Source organism: Dermochelys coriacea, chromosome 1 (assembly GCF_009764565.3).
Source record: "Dermochelys coriacea isolate rDerCor1 chromosome 1, rDerCor1.pri.v4, whole genome shotgun sequence".
NCBI classification, from domain to species: domain Eukaryota; kingdom Metazoa; phylum Chordata; order Testudines; family Dermochelyidae; genus Dermochelys; species Dermochelys coriacea.
Window position 1 is genome coordinate 169,454,970 of NC_050068.2, and position 23,094 is coordinate 169,478,063.

General features: G+C 40.5%; 1 protein-coding gene across 1 annotated transcript; it reads left to right on the forward strand.

Moving 5' to 3' along the window:
- The first annotated feature begins 201 nt into the window (after window positions 1-201).
- Window positions 202-22,190, forward strand: MRPL39 (mitochondrial ribosomal protein L39). The gene is made up of 10 exons (XM_038369555.2): window positions 202-474; window positions 4,378-4,584; window positions 4,943-5,082; window positions 7,292-7,391; window positions 9,083-9,150; window positions 11,187-11,299; window positions 13,535-13,600; window positions 14,968-15,121; window positions 19,595-19,642; window positions 22,075-22,190. Exons 1-10 carry the CDS (start codon window positions 429-431, stop codon window positions 22,138-22,140), a joined length of 1,008 nt encoding a protein of 335 aa, XP_038225483.1. The 5' UTR covers window positions 202-428; the 3' UTR covers window positions 22,141-22,190.
- The last annotated feature ends 904 nt before the right edge of the window (window positions 22,191-23,094 follow it).

The window sequence follows — 23,094 nt, forward strand, 5'->3', positions numbered from 1 at the left end:
AGACGACGGGGACCTGAGCGGTTATACTGGCTCTCTCTGCGCTTGAAAAGGGACGCTGCTACCTCCTGGCACAACTTAAAAATTGCAGCGAGTGCAGAATGCAGCAACCTGCTTATAAACTGGGATTTCATGGGGGGACCCGTTACCCCCGCAGCGCCCCTCTCGCCCCGAAGGTGTTTCCGCCCGAGCGGGGCGCAGCGCTGCGCCTGTGCGCGCGTGCGGCGCGGGGAGCCGCTCCCCGCGGAAGGATACGGTTCAGGGCCGCGCGCGGAGGCGGAGGTGCAGTGGCGGGGCCGCAGGACTCCTTGGGACCCCGCCCCTAGCGGCCGAGGCTGGCGGATCCCTGCGCCCCGGCCCGTGTTTCCGGGGGACTCTGCGCCGGGTGCGCGCGCTCGGGGGAGGCCGCAGGGAGCAGCAGCCGCTGGGCCATGGCCGCGCGCTGGGCGACCCGCTGCCTGCGGAGCCAACACGCCCGTGAGTGACCCCGACCCTGCGCGGGAGTAGGGGCAGTGCCCATCCCCTCCCCCCCCCCCGCACCGGGCCCTGCACTTTGGGGGGAGGGAGTAGGACAGTGCCCCCTCCCCCCCCCGCCCTGCACTGACTATTGGGGGATGGGTGTAGCTATGTGTTATTTGTATAGCTTCAAGAACAGGAGGACTTGTGGCACCTTAGAGACTAACAAATTTATTAGAGCATAAGCTTCGGTGAGCTACAGCTCACTTCATCGGATGCATTTGGTGGAAAAAACAGAGGGGAGATTGATATACACACACAGAGAACATGAAACAATGGGTTTATCATACACACTGTAAGGAGAGCGAACAGTTAAGATGAGCCATCACCAGCAGGAGAGCGGCTGGGTGGGGAGGGAAGGAAGAAAACCTTTTGTGGTGGTGATCAAGGTGGGCCATTTCCAGCAGCTGACAAGAACATCTGAGGGGGGGGGGAGAATAGTTTTATTTTGTGTAATGACTCATCCACTCCCAGTCTCTATTCAAGCCTAAATTAATTGTATCCAGTTTGCAAATTAATTCCAATTCAGCAGTCTCTCGTTGGAGTCTGTTTTTGAAGCTTTTTTGTTGAAGTATAGCCACTCTTAGGTCTGTGATCGAGCGACCAGAGAGATTGAAGAGTTCTCCAACTGGTTTTTGAATGTTATAATTCTTGACGTCTGATTTGTGTCCATTCATTCTTTTACGTAGAGACTGTCCAGTTTGGCCAATGTACATGGCAGAGGGGCATTGCTGGCACATGATGGCATATATCACATTGGTAGATGCGCAGGTGAACGAGCCTCTGATAGTGTGGCTGATGTGATTAGGCCCTATGATGGTATCCCCTGAATAGATATGTGGACAGAGTTGGCAACTGGCTTTGTTGCAAGGATAGGTTCCTGGGTTAGTGGTTCTGTTGTGTGGTGTGTGGTTGCTGGTGAGTATTTGCTTCAGGTTAGGGGGCTGTCTGTAAGCAAGGACTGGCCTGTCTCCCAAGATCTGTGAGAGTGATGGGTCGTCCTTCAGGATAGGTTGTAGATCCTTGATGATGCGTTGGAGAGGTTTTAGTTGGGGGCTGAAGGTGATGGCTAGTGGCGTTCTGTTCTTTTCTTTGTTGGGCCTGTCCTGTAGTAGGTGACTTCTGGGTACTCTTCTGGCTTTGTCAATCTGTTTCTTCAGCAGGTGGGTATTGTAGTTATAAGAATGCACGATAGAGATCTTGTAGGTGTTTGTCTCTGTCTGAGGGGTTGGAGCAAATGCAGTTGTATCGTAGATCTTGGCTGTAGACAATGGATCGTGTGGTGTGATCTGGGTGAAAGCTGGAGGCACGTAGGTAGGAATAGCGGTCAGTAGGTTTCCGGTGTAGGGTGGTGTTTATGTGACCATCGCTTATTAGCACTGTGGTGTCCAGGAAGTGGATCTCTTGTGTGGACGGTCCAGGCTGAGGTTAATGGTGGGATGGAAATTGTTGAAATCATGGCGGAATTCCTCAAGGGCTTCTTTTCCATGGGTCCAAATGATGAAGATGTCATCAATGTAGCGCAAGTAGAGTAGGGGCATTAGGGGACGAGAGCTGAGGAAGCGTTGTTCTAAGTCAGCCATAAAAATGTTGGCATACTGTGGGGCCATGCGGGCACCCATCGCAGTGCCGCTGATTTGAAGGTATACATTGTCCCCAAATGTGAAATAGTTATGGGTGAGGAGAAAGTCACAAAGTTCAACCACCATATAGCTTCAGCAGTGTGGTAGGTGTGAACACCAGGTTCCTTCCCTCTGCTGACCTGAGGCTTTGTCTACACTTAAAATGCTACAGCTGTGCCTCTGTAGTATTTCGGCATAAGGCAAGTTGCAACCAAAATGATGCAGCACTTTAATGAAGATGCTCTACACCAACAAGAGAGAGCTCTTCCCTCGTATAGTTAATCCACCTCCCTGACAGGTTATAGCTCACCTCGCCCACTGACATAGTGCACTCGTGTGTGTTTGTGTGTGTGTGTGGGGGGGGGGTTAGGTTGGTATGACTACATTGCTCAGGCATATAGATTTTTTCACACCACTGAGCCCTGGTCTACACTGTGGGGGGATCAATCTAAGTTACGCAACTTCAGCTACGTGAAGTTTACTGTGGTGTCGTCACGGCAGTGAGTCAACTGCTGCCGTTCCCCCGTCGACTCCTCCTGCACCTCGTGGCGGTGGAATGCAGGAGTTGACAGGAGACAGCTTGGGGGTCGATTTATCATGTCTAGACTAGACGTGATAAATTGATCCCCGCTGGATTGATCCAGCGGGTAGTGTAGACGTTCCCTGAGTGATATAGTTATACAGGTCTGTAGTGTAGTGACCATAGACGCTACTTATGCTGGAGCTGTGAAATGGACAAGAAAGCCAGCTCCTGGCTCCTTAGCCGGGCTTCTCGGCTCCCTGCTTGCTGCCAGGAACGGAGCAGCTGACCAGACACCAGGCATGAATCTCCCTGCTGGGAGCCTGGCTCTCCCCCTCCTCCCCCAGCTCTTGTTGCTGTAGTTAATCTACCTCCCCGAGAAGCAGTAGCTAGTTTGACCAAAGAATTCTTATGGTGACCTAGCACGGTCTACACTGGGTGTTAGGTTGGTGTAGTTACATTTCTCACAGGTGTGGATTTTTCACACACTCAAGAGATGTAGGTATATCGAGATAAATTCCTAGTGTGGTCCAGGCCTCGGTTATAACTCCGTGGTTTACCTGTCTAGGCACAATGTTTTAACTTATGAGTTTGGAAGCAGCTCTTGTATTGTGCAGGTTTTTTGTAACAGTAATATTCTCCCAACCCCCTGTGCCTGATTTCCAAAATGTTTTGTTTGGTTGTGGATCACCAGTGATCCATGGATCATTTCCTCGTGGACTACAGAATGTGAAATGTTTTGGAAACAATGTGGGGTATGCGTGTGTGTGTGTGTGCGCGCATGCAGAATCACTTGTATAAATAGTAAAATTCACATTTTAAAATAAAATGAGATGTTTGTTACTAAAAACAAAAGTTTGCAAAATTCAGTTAAGTGGGACAAGTAAATTTGTTTAAATAGGCAAGAAAATTATTATGGTAAAGGTTGAGATGTCAACTGGTAATTTTTTAACTTTGCAAGGCTTGGACTTAGCTAATGTATTTAATTTAGTGATCTGAGTTGCTTCTTATTTATAATCGTTGAGTTAAAAATGGCTCTGGATAAATATGGACAATAATTTTTGTAGTTATTCATGCTAAGGTATGGGTAATCAAATCTCAGATTTCATGATGTAAGACGATTGTAGGAGTCCGAAAGGAATGTTTCCTCATGGGCACCATTGCATAGTTAAACTAATTATGCCTGGGTTTTTGTGTTCTTTTAAAACATCAGGTTATTCTCCTGCAGTTGGGGGCGGTTTACAGGACATGATGCAGCAAGGATTTTCCATACAGAATCAGAACACAAGTTCTTTTGAGGAAAAAATGATCCCACAATTCCTCTTATGTATTCATGAGGAGAAAGTAGAGAGATACAGATGCAATCATGGCTTGTAATAGACTCAAATACAGAGTCTGAAAGATTACGAGTAAGATTTTATGTTTGTGCTGAGCCTTTCCATTTAAAGGCTCCCTAGCCTTTCTGTGTTTCTATTTCTATGTTTAAATTTTGAATATTTAGGGTCTGTTTTTTGCATAATGAGTGATTATTACAAATGTTAAGTGTGAACTGGAAGTTAGTTGCATTGCAATATGGATATAGTTGTATTACAATTAAAGGTTTGTTGAGTTAGTGGCTCATGTTTTTCTACTCATTGACTATGCTAATTAGTCTATTTATATCTGTTTATGAAATATTTTGAGAAGCTGCATGTTGCTTAGTTAGATCGCTTCTTTTTCCAGGGTTTATTTCAACAGCTACTGCTTCTCGACTGTCAATAGCTGAGATTGTTCAGATGCGTAATGAACTCTTCACTAAGGAGAAAGAGAGACAGTTGTCTCTGTATCCACGAATTGAGAAGATTGAAGTAAAATATGTTGGCAAATCTCATCCTGGCACTTCATTTGTAATGAACAAAGCTTTGTCTACTCCATACAATTGTGCCATGCGTAAGTAAATGGAATCACAAACTGTTCCATTGTGTATCAAAATCACTTTGCTGATAAATTTATTTACCATCCAAACTGGCACATACTACTATTGTGGTCATTGTAAAGACAAACGTAGTGGTCCAGGTAATAATACATACAAGCATAGTGTTTCAGTTTGGCATGTATAAAATACAGAGAAAGTGGAATTTAAGAAAAAAGTTAATTTCCATGGATTCTGATAGCATTCCCACATAAAGGTTTTTCCAGCAATGACTCTTGCATTTTGGTATAATAAGTTTAGAACTCTAAATTGCAAATTTTAGCTATATTAGAGGGATGTTGATCATGGCCTTGAATTCTTTCACTTCTTTTTTAGACTTAAGTGAATGGCATTGTAAGAAATCAGTATTGGCAGTTGTGGATGGAGAGCTTTGGGACATGTATCGGCCTTTGACCAAATCATGTGAAATTCAGTTTCTTACTTTCAAAGACGAAAATCCAGAGGAAGTGAACAAGGTAAGTCAGCATCTTATTTCTTTATGCAGTTTTTCCTGTCTTAGGCCTGATTCAACTCTCAAGGAAGTCATTGAAGTTTTTCCTATTGACTTCAATGAGTAGGTTAGGGCCTTAGTTTGAATGAAATGAATGAAATTCTAGCTCTGTTGGTTTCATGAGAAAATGCAAATTGTTAAAATCACACATTTCTTGTTGGCTTCATCTGTGCTGCTGTTTGGACAGTCTACTATATCCACCAATTTTTGCACCTGTATAGGAAAGCAAAATCTTAGTCTGCACTCTAGAGAAACCAAGAGTTGTATTAAAGCCTGAAAATTAAGATATTAAGAAACCTTTTCCTTCAAGCTGCATATGAACAAGATTGACACTGCAGTAGCTGGGAATAACCATGTTGAAAAACTTTACTGAAAGTATAGTAGGATGCATAAAATAAGTTTAGTCTAGATTTCTGTGACTAAAAATGTATAGCCTACTAATAACCCTACACTAAAGATTCTACATTATATAGAGGGGAAAAAGGGTCTATGAACAGTTCCAGACAGGGAGGTGAGGAACAGAAGTAGCTGTGTTTGTAATATGTCTTTAGTGCATAAATACTGGCTCAAATATGGTAGAAGAGTTGATTTGTCACTACATGTAAGTATCTGTTGCTTTCACCAAAAATATTTATTTATGTAGTTGATCCATCAGTTCTAAGAATTCAGATAAAATCTAGTTTGCAATGTAGGAATGTTTTTTGTTACATTATTATATTTATATTTTGGGAGCACCTGGGAACCCAGTCATTGATCAGAACTCCACTGTGCTAGGCACTGTACAAATACAGAATAAAAAGAGTCCCTGCCCCAAATTGCTTATAATCTAAGTGTAGAACATGAGTTCACACATAGATACAGAAGAATATTGTAGTATATAAAGGACTGGGAGTCAGAACTGCCAGGTTCTGTTCCTTACTGTGTGGTCTTTTGCAAGTCACTTAAACTCTGTTTTTCCATTAACCCATATGTAAAAGGGTCAAATTGTACTTGCCACATACCTTTCAAAGATGATGTGAGGAATATTACTTATATTGCACACTAAAAATGATACTTTACATTTCTAGTCAGTGATGTTAACTTCAGTAAAGAATCATTTTGGCCGAAGAGTGCATAAGCTGGGTTAGTGTTACCTCCGCTTTAAAACAGGGTCGCGTTGGAAGAAATAAGTGGTAGTCTCCTAAACTCCACCCCACAACTCAAGTTCCACATCGATCCGCTTCCTTGAATTCTGTGGGCATGAATAATATAGGTGGTAATGTTGATGTTTAAACTGTCAGTTCAGGCATCAGAGTTATTGTTTCAGGTTGTCTAAAGACTCAAGTAGACACTACATTAGTTTACATCTGGTTCACATTTTGAAGTGTATTTTCACATCCATACGGGGTTAGTATCTTAATTATTTCTCAATGAAAATTTAGACCACAAAATGCAGTCATTGGGGCAAAACACTAGCTTTCAAAATCACTGTGTACTATTCCAGTTCAACCCCTTCCTTGAAATATTGTAAACTTCATAACTTACACTAGGCCGGAAGATATAGATACATAGTATCTAGTGCTTCCTATCCTCACCTTCAAGGTCCTCTATAATCTCACCTCTCTACACCTCTCTTTTAATTTGCTGCTAATTTTCTCCTCTCACTTGATTTACTGCTTGCATCCTTCCCTGCTTCTTCCGTTATCTCCTTCTCATGCTCTCTTCAGTCTCTTTCATGCTGCCTCCTGCAACTTGAACAGTCTGCAAGATATTCTCTCCATTCTCTTTCAGATCCCTCCCTTGAAATACTTTTTTTCCAGAGATCTTTTATACTTTGTTTTCTCACCTTTCTTTATCTTTACCTTTTTCTTTATCAGTTGACCTGTCTCTCAGAACCTGACCCTGCAGTTAGATCCATATGGGTGGACTATTGAAAGATTAGGATTGTTGATTCGAAGCTTCTCCAGAAAGGGTGAACATGGAGTTCTGTTTTGTAAAGCTTATGTTTGTAGCACTGTATAAATGATAAAATATGTATATTGTATTAAAATACTAATGCACAATGGAAACTAGCAAATTTATGAGGAATTCAGTTTTAAAGGAAGAGTCACTATTTGAATCAATAGTTGAACTAGTCTGTCATGAATTGGCAACTTCAGTATAGTAAATTTTGTTTGAAATGTTCTTTATTACAGGCCTATTGGCGTTCCTGTGCCATGATCATGGCATGTGTGTTAAAGCAGGCATTCAAAGATGAATACTCAGTCAGTCTGATCAGAGCTCCAGAAGTGCCAGGTGATGTAAATGTTTTGTTGATAAGCTTGCATAGACCCAGTTCAGGTGCATGTCTCAGAATTAGTATTCCAGCACATTTAGGGGCTCTTTCCTACTGGTGAGAGGGATTTATTATTCCTGCATTTCTAAAATGTGTCACTGTAATATCTGGGTGCTCTAGACGTTCATTTTATGTCCAAGGAATACATACTCTGGGAGTACAGCCCAGTTGTACCTTCTCTCTTACCCTCTCCCTCATCATTTCAAGGGTCAGACATCAACATCTAGTGATGTTGTAGTGACATCACTAATGTGCTTGTAATAATTGGGATTTCAAAATTGCTCATCTGAACACTTGAAATCCCACCCAGAATGCCTGCATGAAGAAGTGGTCTTGCACCATGTCCTGAAAGTGGCAAGACTGATGCAGCCTAATTTCTGCTGGCCGGAAGTTTTACAGTCTTGGACCCTCCATTAAGGATACAGTGACCCGCCTCTTTCAGTTGAAGTGTCTTTGCTTATCACAGCTGCTTTGTCACAGTGCAGAAATAGAGGTGGTCTATGACATAACTTGGTCCAAGCCCATTTAGGGCTTTTAAGATGAGGAACAGGACCTTAAATTATACCTTGTATGATAAGCTAAAGCAACCAGAGTCAGATATGATGAACTGATGTTTGTGTGAAATTTCCTTTAACGTTGTTTACTCATGTAAACTAGCAAGTTATATTGGGGGACTATTGCAATAGTTAAGCATAATAGCAGAGAGCCTTGACAATTTCTGCTAATCTGTAGTCTGAATTTTTTTACAATTTTAAATTGACATAAGCAAAAGGTTTTTCATATTTATTGTTAAAAATATATATTCAGACTGCTGGGAAGAGAGCATTTCATCCCTGGGCTACTTAAGCGAAGCCTGAAATTGGCTGGCTATCTGACTGTATGTCAAAGTGCACTATGAAACTTTTAGTGTGCCAGAGCAGGGTCCTCACAGTGACTTTGTGTGTGGCAGATTAGTGCGCAGTACAGTTACACCTTGGCTTGTTGTGTGCAAAGTCTTCATGTAGACAAGCCCTAGGTGTTTGATATGTGTGAAGCTGGTAGGCTGACTGTCAAGGTTTGACATAACATACCATAACTCCAAATGGCTTTTAGGCAGAGAGGCCAAGGACTGAATGAATGTGCATGGAGACCATGCTGTCTCCTCCTGCCTCAGTACGTTGTCAGAGTTTGAAATTGTGTTGCTGCTGCCTGTGTTACCTCCTCTGTGGATAAACAAATGACTTCAATATTATATTCTGTCTGTCTGGCACCTCTGAGAAATACAATCCTCTGTACAAATGAAAAGTGCAGAAATACTTCAGAGAGGAGGAGGGCCTGAATTTGTCATACTTATCCAGAAAAAACTGTTTTGATGAGTGGGTACATACTGCCATGCTCTTATAAAAATTGTAAATACCCGGAACGTATTTTTGGGGTGAATATTTAAGAGACAAACAGAATCTGTCATTTGGGTTTTATAAAACCCAAACTGTCCAGATGTGATTATAATCCACAGATTTCATCTTGTGATCCTTGCTATATATCTATAATAGAAACAGCCTTGTTTTGGCCCTTATTTATTCAGACTAGTAATGTTTTTGTAAAAATGTTGAGGCCGTGAAACAAAATGTATACTTTGTTACAAATAACAGCATTTTCTCTGGCTCTGCAGTGATCTCTGGAGCTTTCTGTTATGATGTTGTTTTGGACAGCAGGCTTGATGACTGGAAACCAACAGAAGTAAGTACAATTATCTTCTGAAAAGTCATTACACCTCTACCCCGATATAATGTGACTGATATAATGCGGGTTCGCATACAACACGGTAAAGCTCTGACATGCCACTCTGAGCAGCGTATTAAGGGTGCCGGGCCGGAGCTGAGGGGTTGGAAAAGGGACAGAGGGTCTTAAAGGGCCATCAGGGGCTCACCCCGAAGGATCTGGGAGGCAGGAGCTGTGGGGGGGCACTTTTGGGGGACTCGCAGTCCGAGTGGCCCGGGGGATTAGCGGGGGGCCGGGAGCCGCCCGCTCCGCTTCCCTAGCCCCAGCCGTGTTGCTCGGGGGAGAGGGCTTGGGGGAAGGGATCCCCCCCCGCACTCACCAGCAGCGGAGGAGCCCGGCCCCAGCCCTCTCCACTCTGCCAGCTCCCAGCTGCGGCGCTCAGCTTCCCGCCGCACGTGAGTACGGGACCTCCCTCCCGTCCACACACACAGAGTGACGTGACTGGGGCCAGGGGCAAGGAAAGCGGAGTGGGCTGGGGCTGCGTTGCTCCGCTTCCCGCCACCAGTGAGAACGGGGGGCATACTTTTCTCCAACCTCCCGGCGCTCACCAGCGGCAGGAAGCGGTGTGCTGCCGCTGGGAGTTGGCGGAGTGGAGCGGGCTGGGGCCGCATTGCTCTACTTCCCGCCGCTGCCGGTGAGTGCCTGTCGGGACGAGGGGTGTGGATAGGGGTCAGAGCAGTCAGGGGACAGGGGGATGGGTAGGGGGTGGGGTCCTGGGGGTGATTAGGGATGGGGGTCTCTGGAAGGGGCGGTCAGGAAACAAGGAATGGGGGGAGGGGCAAAGCAAGTTCAATATAACATGGTCTCACCTATAACACGGTGAGATTTTTTTGTCTCACGGGGACTGCGTTATATCGGGGTAGAGGTGTATTATAGTTTACTCCTCCTTTGTTTGGATGACCTCTCTTTTTTTTAAAATGGGAACAGTCTTGCTTTACTGTGGCAACAGTTTAGATACCCCCTATTACCTGACTACCCCAGGCAAACCTCTGCCCCCATGTGCAGCCCCATTAAATTAAAGATAGCTATAGCTAGCACAGTTTTTTTCCAAATATGGAGAAGGTGATATATGCTCACTTAGAAATATAATGAGTGTACTAAATATTAAACTGTAATTGTCCTCAATGGTTTGCATTTATATGGCATGTTTAAGCGGAGGGCTCAAAGTTGTTTAGACCTTTAATCAAGCCTCATGACTTCTTGTGAGGTTAAGTGAAAACAAATATATTTCACTGGGCAGGTGTTTCTTCTTATAATGCATGCTCACCAGAAGAGGGGAAAAAAGGTGTGGTTAAGGGGGCAATGTTAACAAAATATAGAATTTCACTTCAGTGCAAGCTGTAGTTTAACTTGCCCGCTTTGAAAAACTTTCTAAGGTAGTTGTGAGTCATCTCAATCCAGTAAACATTTTGATTGTTGCAAAAGTCTTCTGAGTACTGAAGTTTGATTTTTGGAGTGGGCAATCAGTTTTGTATTTATTGATGTATCAATAATGTCCACTCTTTTGAATTTGTTAGCAAAGAGGGCACTTCCAGGTGGGATTTTGATTGATCGCTGGAAAACTAGCCAGGGATTAGCCAGATTAGTGTTCAGCAGTGGCAGGATCATGTCTGTGCATATAGTATGTTTGGAAGCTTTTCCAATGAATTAGAAGTCTCACTAAAAATTTGGAAATGAGAGTGCATGGGTAATAAGGAATTCCCATTTTCTTTGGACCTGATGCAATATTGATTGAAGTCAATGAAAACACACCCATTAATTTCAGTGGCAGGGGCCACTCCCATTTAAAATAACTGTAATGTCCTACCAACAGTAATCATTAGCATGCCTATTGCTGGTAGATATATTTGTAGGAATTTATAGATCTACTATGAGTATCCTTAAAAGCTTGTTGTTTACCATATTTACTGCTTGTTACAGTGCTTTTTATACATACAATGTGTATTAAAGAGCAGCTGAAGAACAGGGGTAACAGTCTACTTTTTTGTTTTAAGGACAACTTTCGTTCTCTTACAAAAGAAGCATACAATCTAATTCACAAAGATCTGCCTTTTGAAACGTTGCACGTTGAAGCAAAAGTCGCATTAGAAATGTTTCAGCATAACAGGTCAGTGTTTATTTCAGATTTAAACAAAAATAGTAAAGACTGAATTGAATTGCTAAAGGAAATATAACCTTTAAAAATGTGACAATTGAAGTATGGAGGGTTAGATCCTCAGTGTAAATTAGTGTAGCTTCACTGACTTCAGTAGAGCTAAACTAATGTACGCGAAGTTTTCCTGTTAAATGTGTACACTAGGTGGCACTACAGTGTATAACTGAGAGGTGTTTAAGAACTTGGAACAGTTATGACATTTTGTATTTAGTATCAAACTAGTGAAATCTTGTTGTTCTTAAAGTTCTTTCACCATATTATTCGTGATTAGATTCCTCACATGCTTATTCTTTTAAGTTTTGGTCTATACAGCACATCTCTGTATTGAGAGATTCAAATTCAACATGTGAATCCAGGAAGTTATCCTCTAAATACCATTACATTTTACCATCAGCCTTGGTTAACAGGTGACCGGCTATGCTTGGCACTCCACCCAACTATCTGGGAGGCAGTGTGATCTAATAGATAGGTAAGCCCCTTCATTTTCAGTTTAAACTGATTTTTACCAGAAAAATTGCAGATTTTACAAAAAGGATTATTTGTTTTATTTTGACTTTCACCCTACTTTTGTATCATTCAAATATATAAAAATAACTTGTTTTATTAAGAAAATACAGTACATTGCATGAGATATACGTATTACGATAATACATTAGTCTGTGTGTGTATATGCAAAGTTGTCTGTTGAAGTAAGGTTATGTATTAAGCTAGAAGATACACACAATAAACAAACAGGCACGCACACAAGCTCTGAAGTGCATGCGCATCTGAACGTACTGATGAATCTCACATCCGCTACGTACACATTTCAAGCTTTTAGCAGATGCTGTTTAAAGATCTGACACCCAAAAATGGGAGGAAAACAAAAATGTGTCAGAATACATTTCAGAAAACAAGGCGTATTAAAGTTTAAAAAAAAAAACAAAAAAAAAAACCAGGAGAAAAGGATGAAGTTGAGTGTATGCCCTCAAATGGTATGGCCCAATTATTAAAGGTAAATATTTATAGGCTATTAGTTCTAAGTCTACAACAGTAAACTGTTTGTTCAAAGGAAAAGTTTTATTTGGGGATTGGAGAGGTATTGTTTTCTTAAACTCAGAGGTGGCCTGGTGTGTTAAGTTCTGTTTTAGTTCTGCAGCAAACCACGCTGAATTTCATTAATCAAAGCATTAATCTACTGAATACTTTTTTTTACTAGTTTTTTCCACCGATCTTCACCTGTTTCTGTTGTTGTTGTTGTTATAAACACTGATCAATTCCTGTGAAAAATAAAATAAAACCCAAAAACGAAGTGTCCTATAAATGGGGTACTGACCAGGGCCTGGGATTTATCCCTGGCTTGGCCGTGATTTACTTTGTGATCTCAGGCAAGTTGCTTTACCTTTCTGTGTCTTTCTTTCCGCACCCCTTAGTTGTGGGACAAAAATAATGGATAATAATGGACTCTTTTTAGTCAAGTGAAGAAAGGCATAACACCTGGTGGCTGGAAGTTAAATCTGGACAAATTCAAATTAGAACCTAGGCAGACATTTTTTCAGTGAGGGTGTTTAATCATTGTAACAAACTACTGAAGGAAGTGGTGGATTCTTTATCGCTTGATGTCTTCAAATCAAGGCTAGATACCTTTCTGGAAATTGTGCTTTAGCTAAACACAAGTTAGTGGACTTATTACAAGGTAGCTGGGTGTAATTCTGTTGCCTTTGTTGCACAGGAGGTCCAATCAGATGGTCCCTTCTGACATTAACATCTTTGTATCTAGAAAGGCTTATTTTTATTGAAATGTTCTTTCCACAAAATAAAATTAATGTAACTGCTTTGAGCTGGACTGGCTCATTCATGACGTACATACTTTTCTTGAGACATGTCAAAAAGGCTTTAAAATATGAAAGGTAAGATTTTAAAATTGTTTCTAATCTTATGAATATTGAGCAAAATTATTAAAAAAGCTTCTTTGATGCATAGATCAAAGATTTTTCTCATTATTTTTTCAGTATTAACTTAATAGTAGAGTTAAGGATTAGGTTCTGAAAGGCTCCCATTGACTTCAGGGGGCTTCTGCATCAGACCCTTATAGATTACAAAAATAATATGAAGCAACTTGATTGTTTTTGCTTCTTCATATATGTAACTTTATATCTGACAAATTTGTGAAGTGTGCTTTTTTTCTTTTTTTTTTTTTTCTGCAAGGTACAAAATGGCTTCAATAGAACAGAAAGCATCACAAAATCCTAAAGGAATAGTGAAGTTACATAGGTGAGTAAAACTTGAATTTTATTCTGTAATGATTCACAATAAAGTCTAGTTACTTTGCAAAATTACATGCATCTGAAAAAAAGATAAATGACTTGTGATGTATATTTTTAATTAAACTTTGATTTCTGGGTTAGCTGCATTCTGATCTATATAGGTTCTTCCACAGCACCATTATTGTTGTATTTAACTCTTGATGGGGCTCATTAAACTTTTCAGAAAGCTTTTAAGAGAGTGGGCTTCCTTCCCCCACTGCCTCCTGCCTCCCCTCTCTTACTGATGGTAAACACTGAAAAAAACCCATCACTTTAAAAGCTTTAATTAAGGTTCTAAATTAAAAATTAGTTTTAACAATTTTAGTGTATTAGTAGAAAAATACTTTAAAACAAAAACTAAAATGTTCCTGGTAATCTTTTTATGCCAAAATCTCATTCCTTTTCCAGTTTTGGCAAACCTTAGCCCTGTCAGCATTGCGTTACTTACACTTACGTTTATGCTGGAGTCAGATTGGAACTGTCTTCGGGTGTTAAAGGAAAGAAATGCAGTAGAAAGTTATAGGAATCTGATTGATGAAGGGAGAAATTGCTTGAGAGGGGAAGAAATGTTTGTCATAGTCCAAGAGTTGTAAAAGGATCCATTTTTGGTTTAACCTCATGCATGCTATTCAGACCACTTGATGTTTGTGTGTTACCATGAGTGGTGGTTGTGGTTTGGAAGCTCTCTACAGAAAAATAGGCTTTGCAGAGATGGCTAGTTTTGAAATAGTGTTTTTCATGGGAAAACTATATTTGCAGAGCACAGAGTGGGGACTGAGGACAGAAGGGAAGAGGGGTTGGCTGGTCTTTGAAGGAAGTGTGTGATGTGAACGGTTTTGCTTTGTTTTTAAATTCTGCATTTTGTATATTTTCCTGGGTTGGTTTCTTCGTTCATTCTTTTTATTATTATTATTTTTAAGCATTGGAGTTTTCAGATATGATAGGGGAAATCCTTCCTGAAGCAATAAATAGTGTGTGCTTTTTGGGAGCAGATCCTATTGTCATAATTCCATTAAAATCATTGTAGTTATGGCAGTCGACACCAGCTGAAGATCTGCCTTTTGGACTCTAGTTTTAAATTACTTATTCAGGTTAGGAAAACATGCTGAACCTGAACTTTTCAAGGGCACTCCTTCCCCAGATACCAGGAATGCTGAGCTGTAGTGGGATGTTTGGTTTGGGATTTGTATGGGGTTTCTCTTTTGGTTTTAGAAAGAGGTTTACTATAATTTTCTGTAGATAGGAATTTTCTAAGTGATAATGGAAAGAAATAGCCATGTTTGTAACGCCACTATAAACGTACATTCACTGTGAGTTTTATTGTGCTCCAATTAGGTTTGGTGACTTTGTAGATATTAGTGAAGGCCTTCACATTCCAAGGACAAGTTTTTGCTTCCAGTATGAAGTGACAGCAGCCCATAATCTCCAAACCAGCCAGTCTGAGTCTATACGAAGGTTTCAAGGTGTGTCTCTGCCAGTTCACTTAAAGGTAAGTAATGCATTTGGTACAAATATTCTTTGCTTAGGGCAGGAAGGAGTGGAAGAAGTCTTTTTACATGTCTTCAAATCCTTAGCATATGCAGTGCCAATATCTTGTCATAGTTGCGGTGAGAATAGGGTGACCAGATGTCCCAATTTTATAGGGACAGTCCTGATTTTGGGGGCTTTTTCTTATATAGGCACCTATTACGCCCCACCCCGTCCCAATTTTTTACACTTGCTATCTGGTCACCCTAGGTGGGAAGTAGATGAGTGGAAGGCCCAGAGAGTGATTACTTTAGGAGTGTCAAGGCTCTGGTTTTAGATATTTAGTCAAAACTCTTTAATACAGACAAGGCTCTGTGGCATTAGTGTTTTTTGGTTAAATATACTTGTCTTCCAGTACAGTTATTTTAGTCATGTCACTTCTGGAGAGGTTCTGTAATTGTCCATCACATTTTTCTTGTTCGTGTGGTTACTGAGAATGTTTCCTCCAAGGGAAACGGCAGATTGTCTATTAATGCTTTTAAATGAGTGAAATTTCACTGCACATCATTCCAAAGTGGAAAATAAGAATTGCCATTCAGAATCAGACCTCTGGTTCCTCTCGTTCAGTGTTCTGTCTATAATTATCTATACCAGATGATTCAGAAACAGGTGCAAAAAAACTCTGTAGTGACAAGTTATGGAATATCTTGCCCATAGAATAAAGTTCTTTCTAATCTCCATTAGTTAGCTTCTGGCTTATGCTCTGCATCATGGCCCTATCTATATGGGAAGTGCCAAATTCCAGTTTTAGCACCTGTCTTCTTTTTCTCACGCTCTTCCTCTCACACATACGCACACCTTTCTAAATTGTTTACTTATGTTTTGGGGGCTACTGTTAGTCTTATATTAGCCCAAATTTCTCTGCCTCAGTTGCCAGCAGAGCAGGGTAGGAGCTTTTGCCCCCACTGAGAGCCAGATCAGCTGTGCATGGGCTAATCCTTTAATGTATGCAAGATCATCTGGGGGTCTCAACCTAGTGGCTTCATGGCCTTCATTTTTTTGCTGAGGGCAGTTTATTGCAGAATCAATAACTTAGAAAATGTCTTGCTTAAAAGGGGTTTTTAAATTATCAAAAGACTTAACAGTAGCGGATACCTCAAGCCTTTCAGTCACAGAATGTGTGGTGTGGTTAATGGGCAGTGTGATTTTTTTTTTTTTTTTCTTTCCCCACAGAGGTCTGTTCATATGTATAAACCCTAACACTGGCTGACACTTAATTACTGGGAAGGGTGCTTCTCTATCTCCTCTATAATTCACCACTACTTTCCTCTGCTGACACTGCTGGTGTAAGTGTGAATGAGAGGTCAATTTTATGAATTTGCAGAGGTGCCAGTTAGATTTTTAAAGCTGAAATTGAACAAACTAGATTTGCCAGTTTGAGAAGTGTTGAGGCCAATATTGACATAGAATTTAATTAGGGAAACCACTTTTTATTGAGTCTAGGGAATGCTAGCTTGCTAATGAGCGCTAGGTTCTTTTCAGGTCAAGTTTTATCTTGGAGCATTTCTCAGGTCAGCACACTTAATTATACCAATCCACAGTTTATTAATTCACCCAGAATCTCACTATATAGTCAACAGTTCATAAATCCAGTTTAGATACAGCAAATGTTCTAGGTGTGTGCTAAAAACAAGATACACAGTCTTCTAAGCAATTAATGAAGACTATTGTTGAGGTCAAGCACTTACACCAGAGAACAAAACCAATTATCATAATATTCAGTTATCAGTTCTTTAGTGCCTCTAATACATTTTTCACACTTCAAATAATTCACCAAGGAGTAAGGATGCACTTGTCTTAAGGCATTTTTGTGAATGTGGTCCCTACTATTGGAATTGTTTTGGTATGAAAGGGGAATGTTTAAAATGTCAAAAGTAACTACTTCAAGTTACTGTTTTTCTCTGTCAGTCCAGTTTGCTTGGGCTTATAAAGAAGAATGTATATTGCATTACTTAGGCCTGGTCTACACAACCAACTGACCTAACCCACCCGGTGTAGACAGCGCTATGTTAATGGGAGGGCTTCTACTATTGACGTAGCTATCGCTTCTCGGGGAGATTGAGTATCTATGCTGATAGGAGAGCTTCTTCCATTGGCGTAGGTAGTGTCTTCACTAAGTGCTAAAGCAATGCAGCTACAGTCCTGTAAATGTAGACAAGCCCTTAGTTTAAATCCAAAATATGGTTGCTTAAGATCTCACTTGAAAGCATGTAGACTCAATCAGATAACATTGTTGTTAATGTTAAAGAACAGAAAGAGAAATACAATCTCTGAAATGAAATCTCACTGCTTCTTAATCCTGTTAACCCTTGGATGGGGGGTGTTTTTCTTTTCTGTGGCTTCCTATTTGCTCCTATTCCCTTCAGGGGCCTATCGTGCAACGGCCAGAAAAGTTGATCTTGTGTGGTCTGAAAGGTCTTCCACTCCACACATTTAAATTGTCATGCTTGGTAAAAACAATAGCTTGGGAAATGTTTTGGAGGTGTGGCATATCAAGTGTTACATTCTGAGAGTCTTTCACATGGCTACTCTCGGCATCTATAGCACTTCTGGATTCTTCAGTATCTCTGTGGGTTTGATCAACTCTTCTTCTGAGTGCTGTAACCCTGGAGGAGGAAAGAGGCAGTCCACATGGATTCAGCGAGCTCTAGGGCCCCATATGGTGATCTCAATTTATATATCCTGTTTCAGGTTTCTCTGGAGGAGGGCAGTCTTATTTTTTTATTGGGCCCTGGCCAAAAGTTGCTCTCAGCTTTCAATTTATAGTTTCTCTGCTGCTTCAGTTGGTGTCCAATAGATGGCGATGGTGTATAATTAGAGCAAGGCAACATCATTTTGATGAATAGTAAATTAATTCAAAAATGCATTTTTGGGGCACTGAAACTAGTCACAAATTTCAGTTGTTTGGTAAATAGTTTCTGTGTATATTTAAAAAAAAAGGAAAAGATTTTGAAAATCAAAACAGTTGGTTTTGACCACTTTGAAAGTTCAGTTTCAACATTTCATTTTGAAATGACGTTTAGATTAGAAATTTAACTAACTTTTTTAAAAATTGAAACGGTGAAAAGCATGTGAAAACAACCCAATGTGAAAGAAAGAAAAAAAAATCATTTCAGGGTGAATGAACTGAGAAATCAATTATTTGCTCAACTTTAGAACAAATTTTGATCCTTTTTTTTTGTTGGAGTCTTTTTATGTTTGATTAATTTGAAGGTATTTCTGAATTCTTCGGACTATTATTTGGAATTCCTCTTTCCTTATTAAGCAGTCTCTATTATTATTTCCAAGCTTTACATAGGTTAAGTGCTCATAACTTTCAATATTTCCCTTCTTATGCCATATTTAGACTACATCGATCATTTATACAGAAAACAAAATCCTTTATATTTCCTGTGAATTTGGTGAACATAATCAGTACATTATTTTAATTATATATAATACCTAATGCAGAACAAGAGAATTATCTTGAAGAGGCAGGACATATTATTTACTTAAAAAGAAATATATCTGGTTTATAAAGAAGACAAATATTCAGAATCTAATTTAAGGAAGATTTTATATATTGAACTTGTTGGGGTATCAGAAAAGTTTGGCCTCTGAAATTTGCACCTTTTGGTTCACCCACTGTTCCTAACTAGTTTAGTTTAAATCTACATTTTTTTTTATACTCCTCTCTAAAACTTGATTAATTTCTAGAATGCAGTGGGCCATGTGCATAGGCAATCATGATGCTACCCTTGTTTGTCAGCCTTTGGTAGATTCTTTATAGTGGGGAGGAGGGGGGAGAGAGAGAAGTTCCATCTTTTGCATAATGACTAACAATAGTTTGTAGATTTTGTTTGTGTTGCCTATTCCTGATGTAATAAAGATTATTTGACAATGTTTCTGTAAAATGAGGATTGTTGGTTTTTTATTCTGAGCAAATAAAGATGTGCAACTTTTAACCTAGTTTTGTATTCTTGCTAAGGAAATAATGAGTGTTTTATGCTTAAATGGGCAAGGAGAGAGCTTATGGCTGTTAACAGTATATTCAAGACACATCTGACATGTATACATTTTACACCAGAAAAGATATAAAGAAGGCCCCAATCCTGTCAACATTTCTATATTTGCTTAAATATATTCATGTGAATAGGTCCATTGATTTCAGTGGAACTATTCATATGTGTGTTTGCATGATAATATCCAAGTGTGCAAGAGAGAGATACCTGTCTAGTTGGAAACGTAATAAAAATTAACTAATTCCAACATGAGCAATCAAACTGCCTTATTTTTAGTTTTGTTTTACAGTGTTGGTGTAGTTGTACCTTTCCCAGACTTGAAGAAGCTTTGTCTCTCTCACAAACTGAATAAAAGATATTACCTCACATTTGCCACAGGACCTGATTTCAGTTTAATTATAAGTAATTCACTGCACTAATTCACTTTTTTCCAGGCTCATCACACAGTATGGCGAAGATTGCTGGAAAGGTCTCAGAGACTGGTAAGTTGAAGTAGCAGCTAAATAACAGCTTTAATGACTTCTTTTTCTTAAAGTAAAAGATAGAATTGTGTCATACTGTAGAAGTTAGATAATAATAATTGGAGGATACATACAAGAACATATTTATTTAAAGGAAGGAATCCAGGCCAAATCTTAAGAAAAATTGAATGCTGCATTAGAATATAAATAAATCTAATTGTTTTTGTATTTGTAGCCTGAGTTGCATTAAAAATATTTCTCTGGGGTACTACAGATCATGGAACTTGGATGGTGTATGTATGTGATTGATTTCCTCCATAGTAAAATGGCAGATTTTGTCAATATGGAATTTTTGGTACACATGAATAGTCTCTTTGTAAGCTCTCATTAAGTAACTTTAAAGAATTGACATTTTTCAAAATTTCTAAAAGATGAGGAAAATAGAATGTTAGCATCGTTTTATTTTTATTTTTCTACATGTTTAAGGTTATATATGGAATCTGGAATCTGAAATGAAGATTTAGCATGAACTTGAAATACAAGTAAAACTGAAAAAATGCAATTTAATGTTCTAACTGTACACAGACATCTGGGTTAAAAACAAATACAGGAGCTTTGTCTCATGTATAACAAGACAAATGAGTCAATTTTTTCACTCGCATCCAAGGAAGAAGGCTGATACTAGGGGTGAGCCTATATAGAAGCTAATGGAAGCCAAAAGGAGAAATGATTGCATTAAATTAAATGTGAGGGTAACCAGACAGAGTTCTAAAAAGTAAAATGTGCCTGGTGTAAGGAAAGGAAGTTTCCTGTTAACATTCAATCTGGAAAAGAGGACTAGAAAGTAATAGTGAAGCCAGTCGAAGGAAGCATCTACAGTGACTGAATAAATACAAAAACCATGTTCATGGAATAAAGGAAGTAGAACCCTACTGTAAAATCTAGATATAACTAAACTTGGGGAAATCTGATAAAGATTAAATAGTAAAATTTTCAGGCTCTTGAAACTCCAAAGCCAATATTCTGCTTGCTGTTTGAATAGCAGCAGAGAAAAAGCATATCACATCTGTTCCACAGTTCGCTAATTAAGAAGCATGCTCAAGGCTAAAATATCGTACAATAGAGAACCCATTTATCTGACCCTCCATTATCCATATTAACCGGACAACCAGTGCACACTCTCCTGTGGCCGCTAGATGCCGCTGAAGTATTGCACTTTCCCGTTCTCTGGTTTATCTTGATTTTTGATTATCTGATCTGGCCCCAGTCCCGGGGCAGCAGGTCTGTATAATTTTTGGTGGTGCCCACAACAGCTCCAAGTCCTGCCCCCACCCCCGCACACCTGCCTTGTAAGCAGATATATATTTTTTAAAATAATATAAAAATGTGACGGCTCTGGGGTGGTGCTGGTGATGAGGGGTTCATGATGCAAGAGGGGGCTCAGGGCCGGGGCAGAGGGTTAGGGTGCGGGGGGGATGAGGTATTTGGGGGGTGGGAGGGACTCAGGGCTAGGGCAGAGGGTTGGGGTGCAGGGGAGTGATGGCTCTGGCTGGAGGTATGGGCACTGGGGTGGGGCAGGGCCAGGGCTGAGGAGTTTGGGGTGCAGGCAGGCTGCCCCAGGGCCCCCCTCTTCCGGCCGCATGCTTACCTCCCCCCACTGTCACTGCATGTGCTCCTAGGGCCCCTCTCAGGTCCAGGAAACCCCCTCGCCTCCCCTGTGGTGGGTGACTGGGGGGAGAGGAGGCTGCCATCACATGTCCACCTGCTCCCCTACTGCTGTCCCTCACTGGCAGTGCGGGATGGGGCTGCCCCTTGTCCAGTATGGGGCAGGAGTTGTGACTGCGAGCAGGGGTCCCCTGTGCTGGTGGAGTGTCCCGCCAGAAAAGGGAAGTGTCGGAGGCGAAGGGGCAGGGGCAGGGGCAGCCTGCCTTGGCACTAGTGAATGGGGGGGTACTAGGACCCTGCGGCAGCAGTTGATGCTGGGAGCCAGCAGATCAGAGCATAGAGAGGAGCTGCAGGGGGGCAGCCACCTGCTTGAGGCAGGGATGCTCCAGGGCCCTTGGGAGGCACATGGGAGCAGCAAGTGGGGACCAGGGGACACTCGGGGGAGGCGCACGTGGGCGGCAAGCGGGGCTGGGGGAGAGACCTGACCCCAAGCATTGGTGGAGTTGGGCCCCAGGTCCTGACTATTGCTGGAGCCCAGGCACCATGGGCCCATATAACTCATCGCCCCTGCCCAGTCCCAGTTAGATCGGATAAACAGGGTTCTGCTGGTTCTTATAAACCAGTTTGAAAGTGTTTGTAATTCATATTGTTTAATTTTAAAGGCAATAGTACTTGTTGCTGTACACTATCCTTGCTCAAGTTCTGCTCAGCAGAAGGGGAGAATGTACAGGGTGTGGTGAGAATGAAACTATGCTTAACCTCCCCGCCCAAACCCTGATGTTTTGCAGGTTATTGAAGATGGCAGTCTGGAAGCAAAAGATGGAAGTCTGGAAGCAAAAACTGTATCAACATAATTCTTAATTTTTATGTGTAAATTAATAAAATAAAAATGTTTTGGACATGTCTTGTGTGTTATGTATAAAGATAAAATGCCAAGTTCAGTCCTGATTGTTAACTCAATTGAACAAAGTTAAATCAGGGATAAATTTAAGGCTAATAACTCAATTGACTTGATTTTCCACATCTGTTAAAACTATAATTAGATCTGAACTAAAGTTTGAAAAGAGTGAGACTTGAATGTTTCGTGTCTGGTAACATTCAGCTCATTCGTGTTATTTTCATGATCCCAGATTCTGATAAACCTTTATTCTGTGAGTATTCTACTCCATAAATATCCCAGCTTGGTACACAGAAAATAAGTGAGCTAGTGCATCTGTACAAATTCGATGTATTTTCTTTTCAGTAACATGCAAAACAATTTTTGCTTAAAGTATTTGTTTAATCTGCCATGAAAAAAAACAACTTTGTATCCACTGAAATGCTAGTTCAATTTCTTACCAAAATTATTCCCCAGTGGAATGTCACAAAATGTACATCTCCTACAATAACAAGTCAAAGAAAATTATTTTTTTTCTTCCATTTGCAAAAGCACACAAGTGTCACAAAAATCTTTGCTGCTTCAGATCTCTGTTTTGTACATTAATAGCAATAGGTAATAAAGCTAAATCACTTAAAAATGGAAGTAAGTTCTCTTGTCGTCAAACTGCTTGTAATTCTTTTTAAAACATCTTCTTCCCCAGAAAGGGAGCTCTAGAATAGTGACTAATTGTTATCAATTACATGTCAGCATTTTTAGATGCGTAATCTCTGAATCTCTCCATGTCTTCTGTATTCTTTGAGGCATTGTTAGTATTCAGCTGCTAAAACAAAAGCAGATAATGTCTTATGTAAAAACCATTTCCCTTAACTAACAGGGAGGTATATTGGAACTCCCAGCCCTCCATGTAATAAGAGTCTTTATTTTTTTA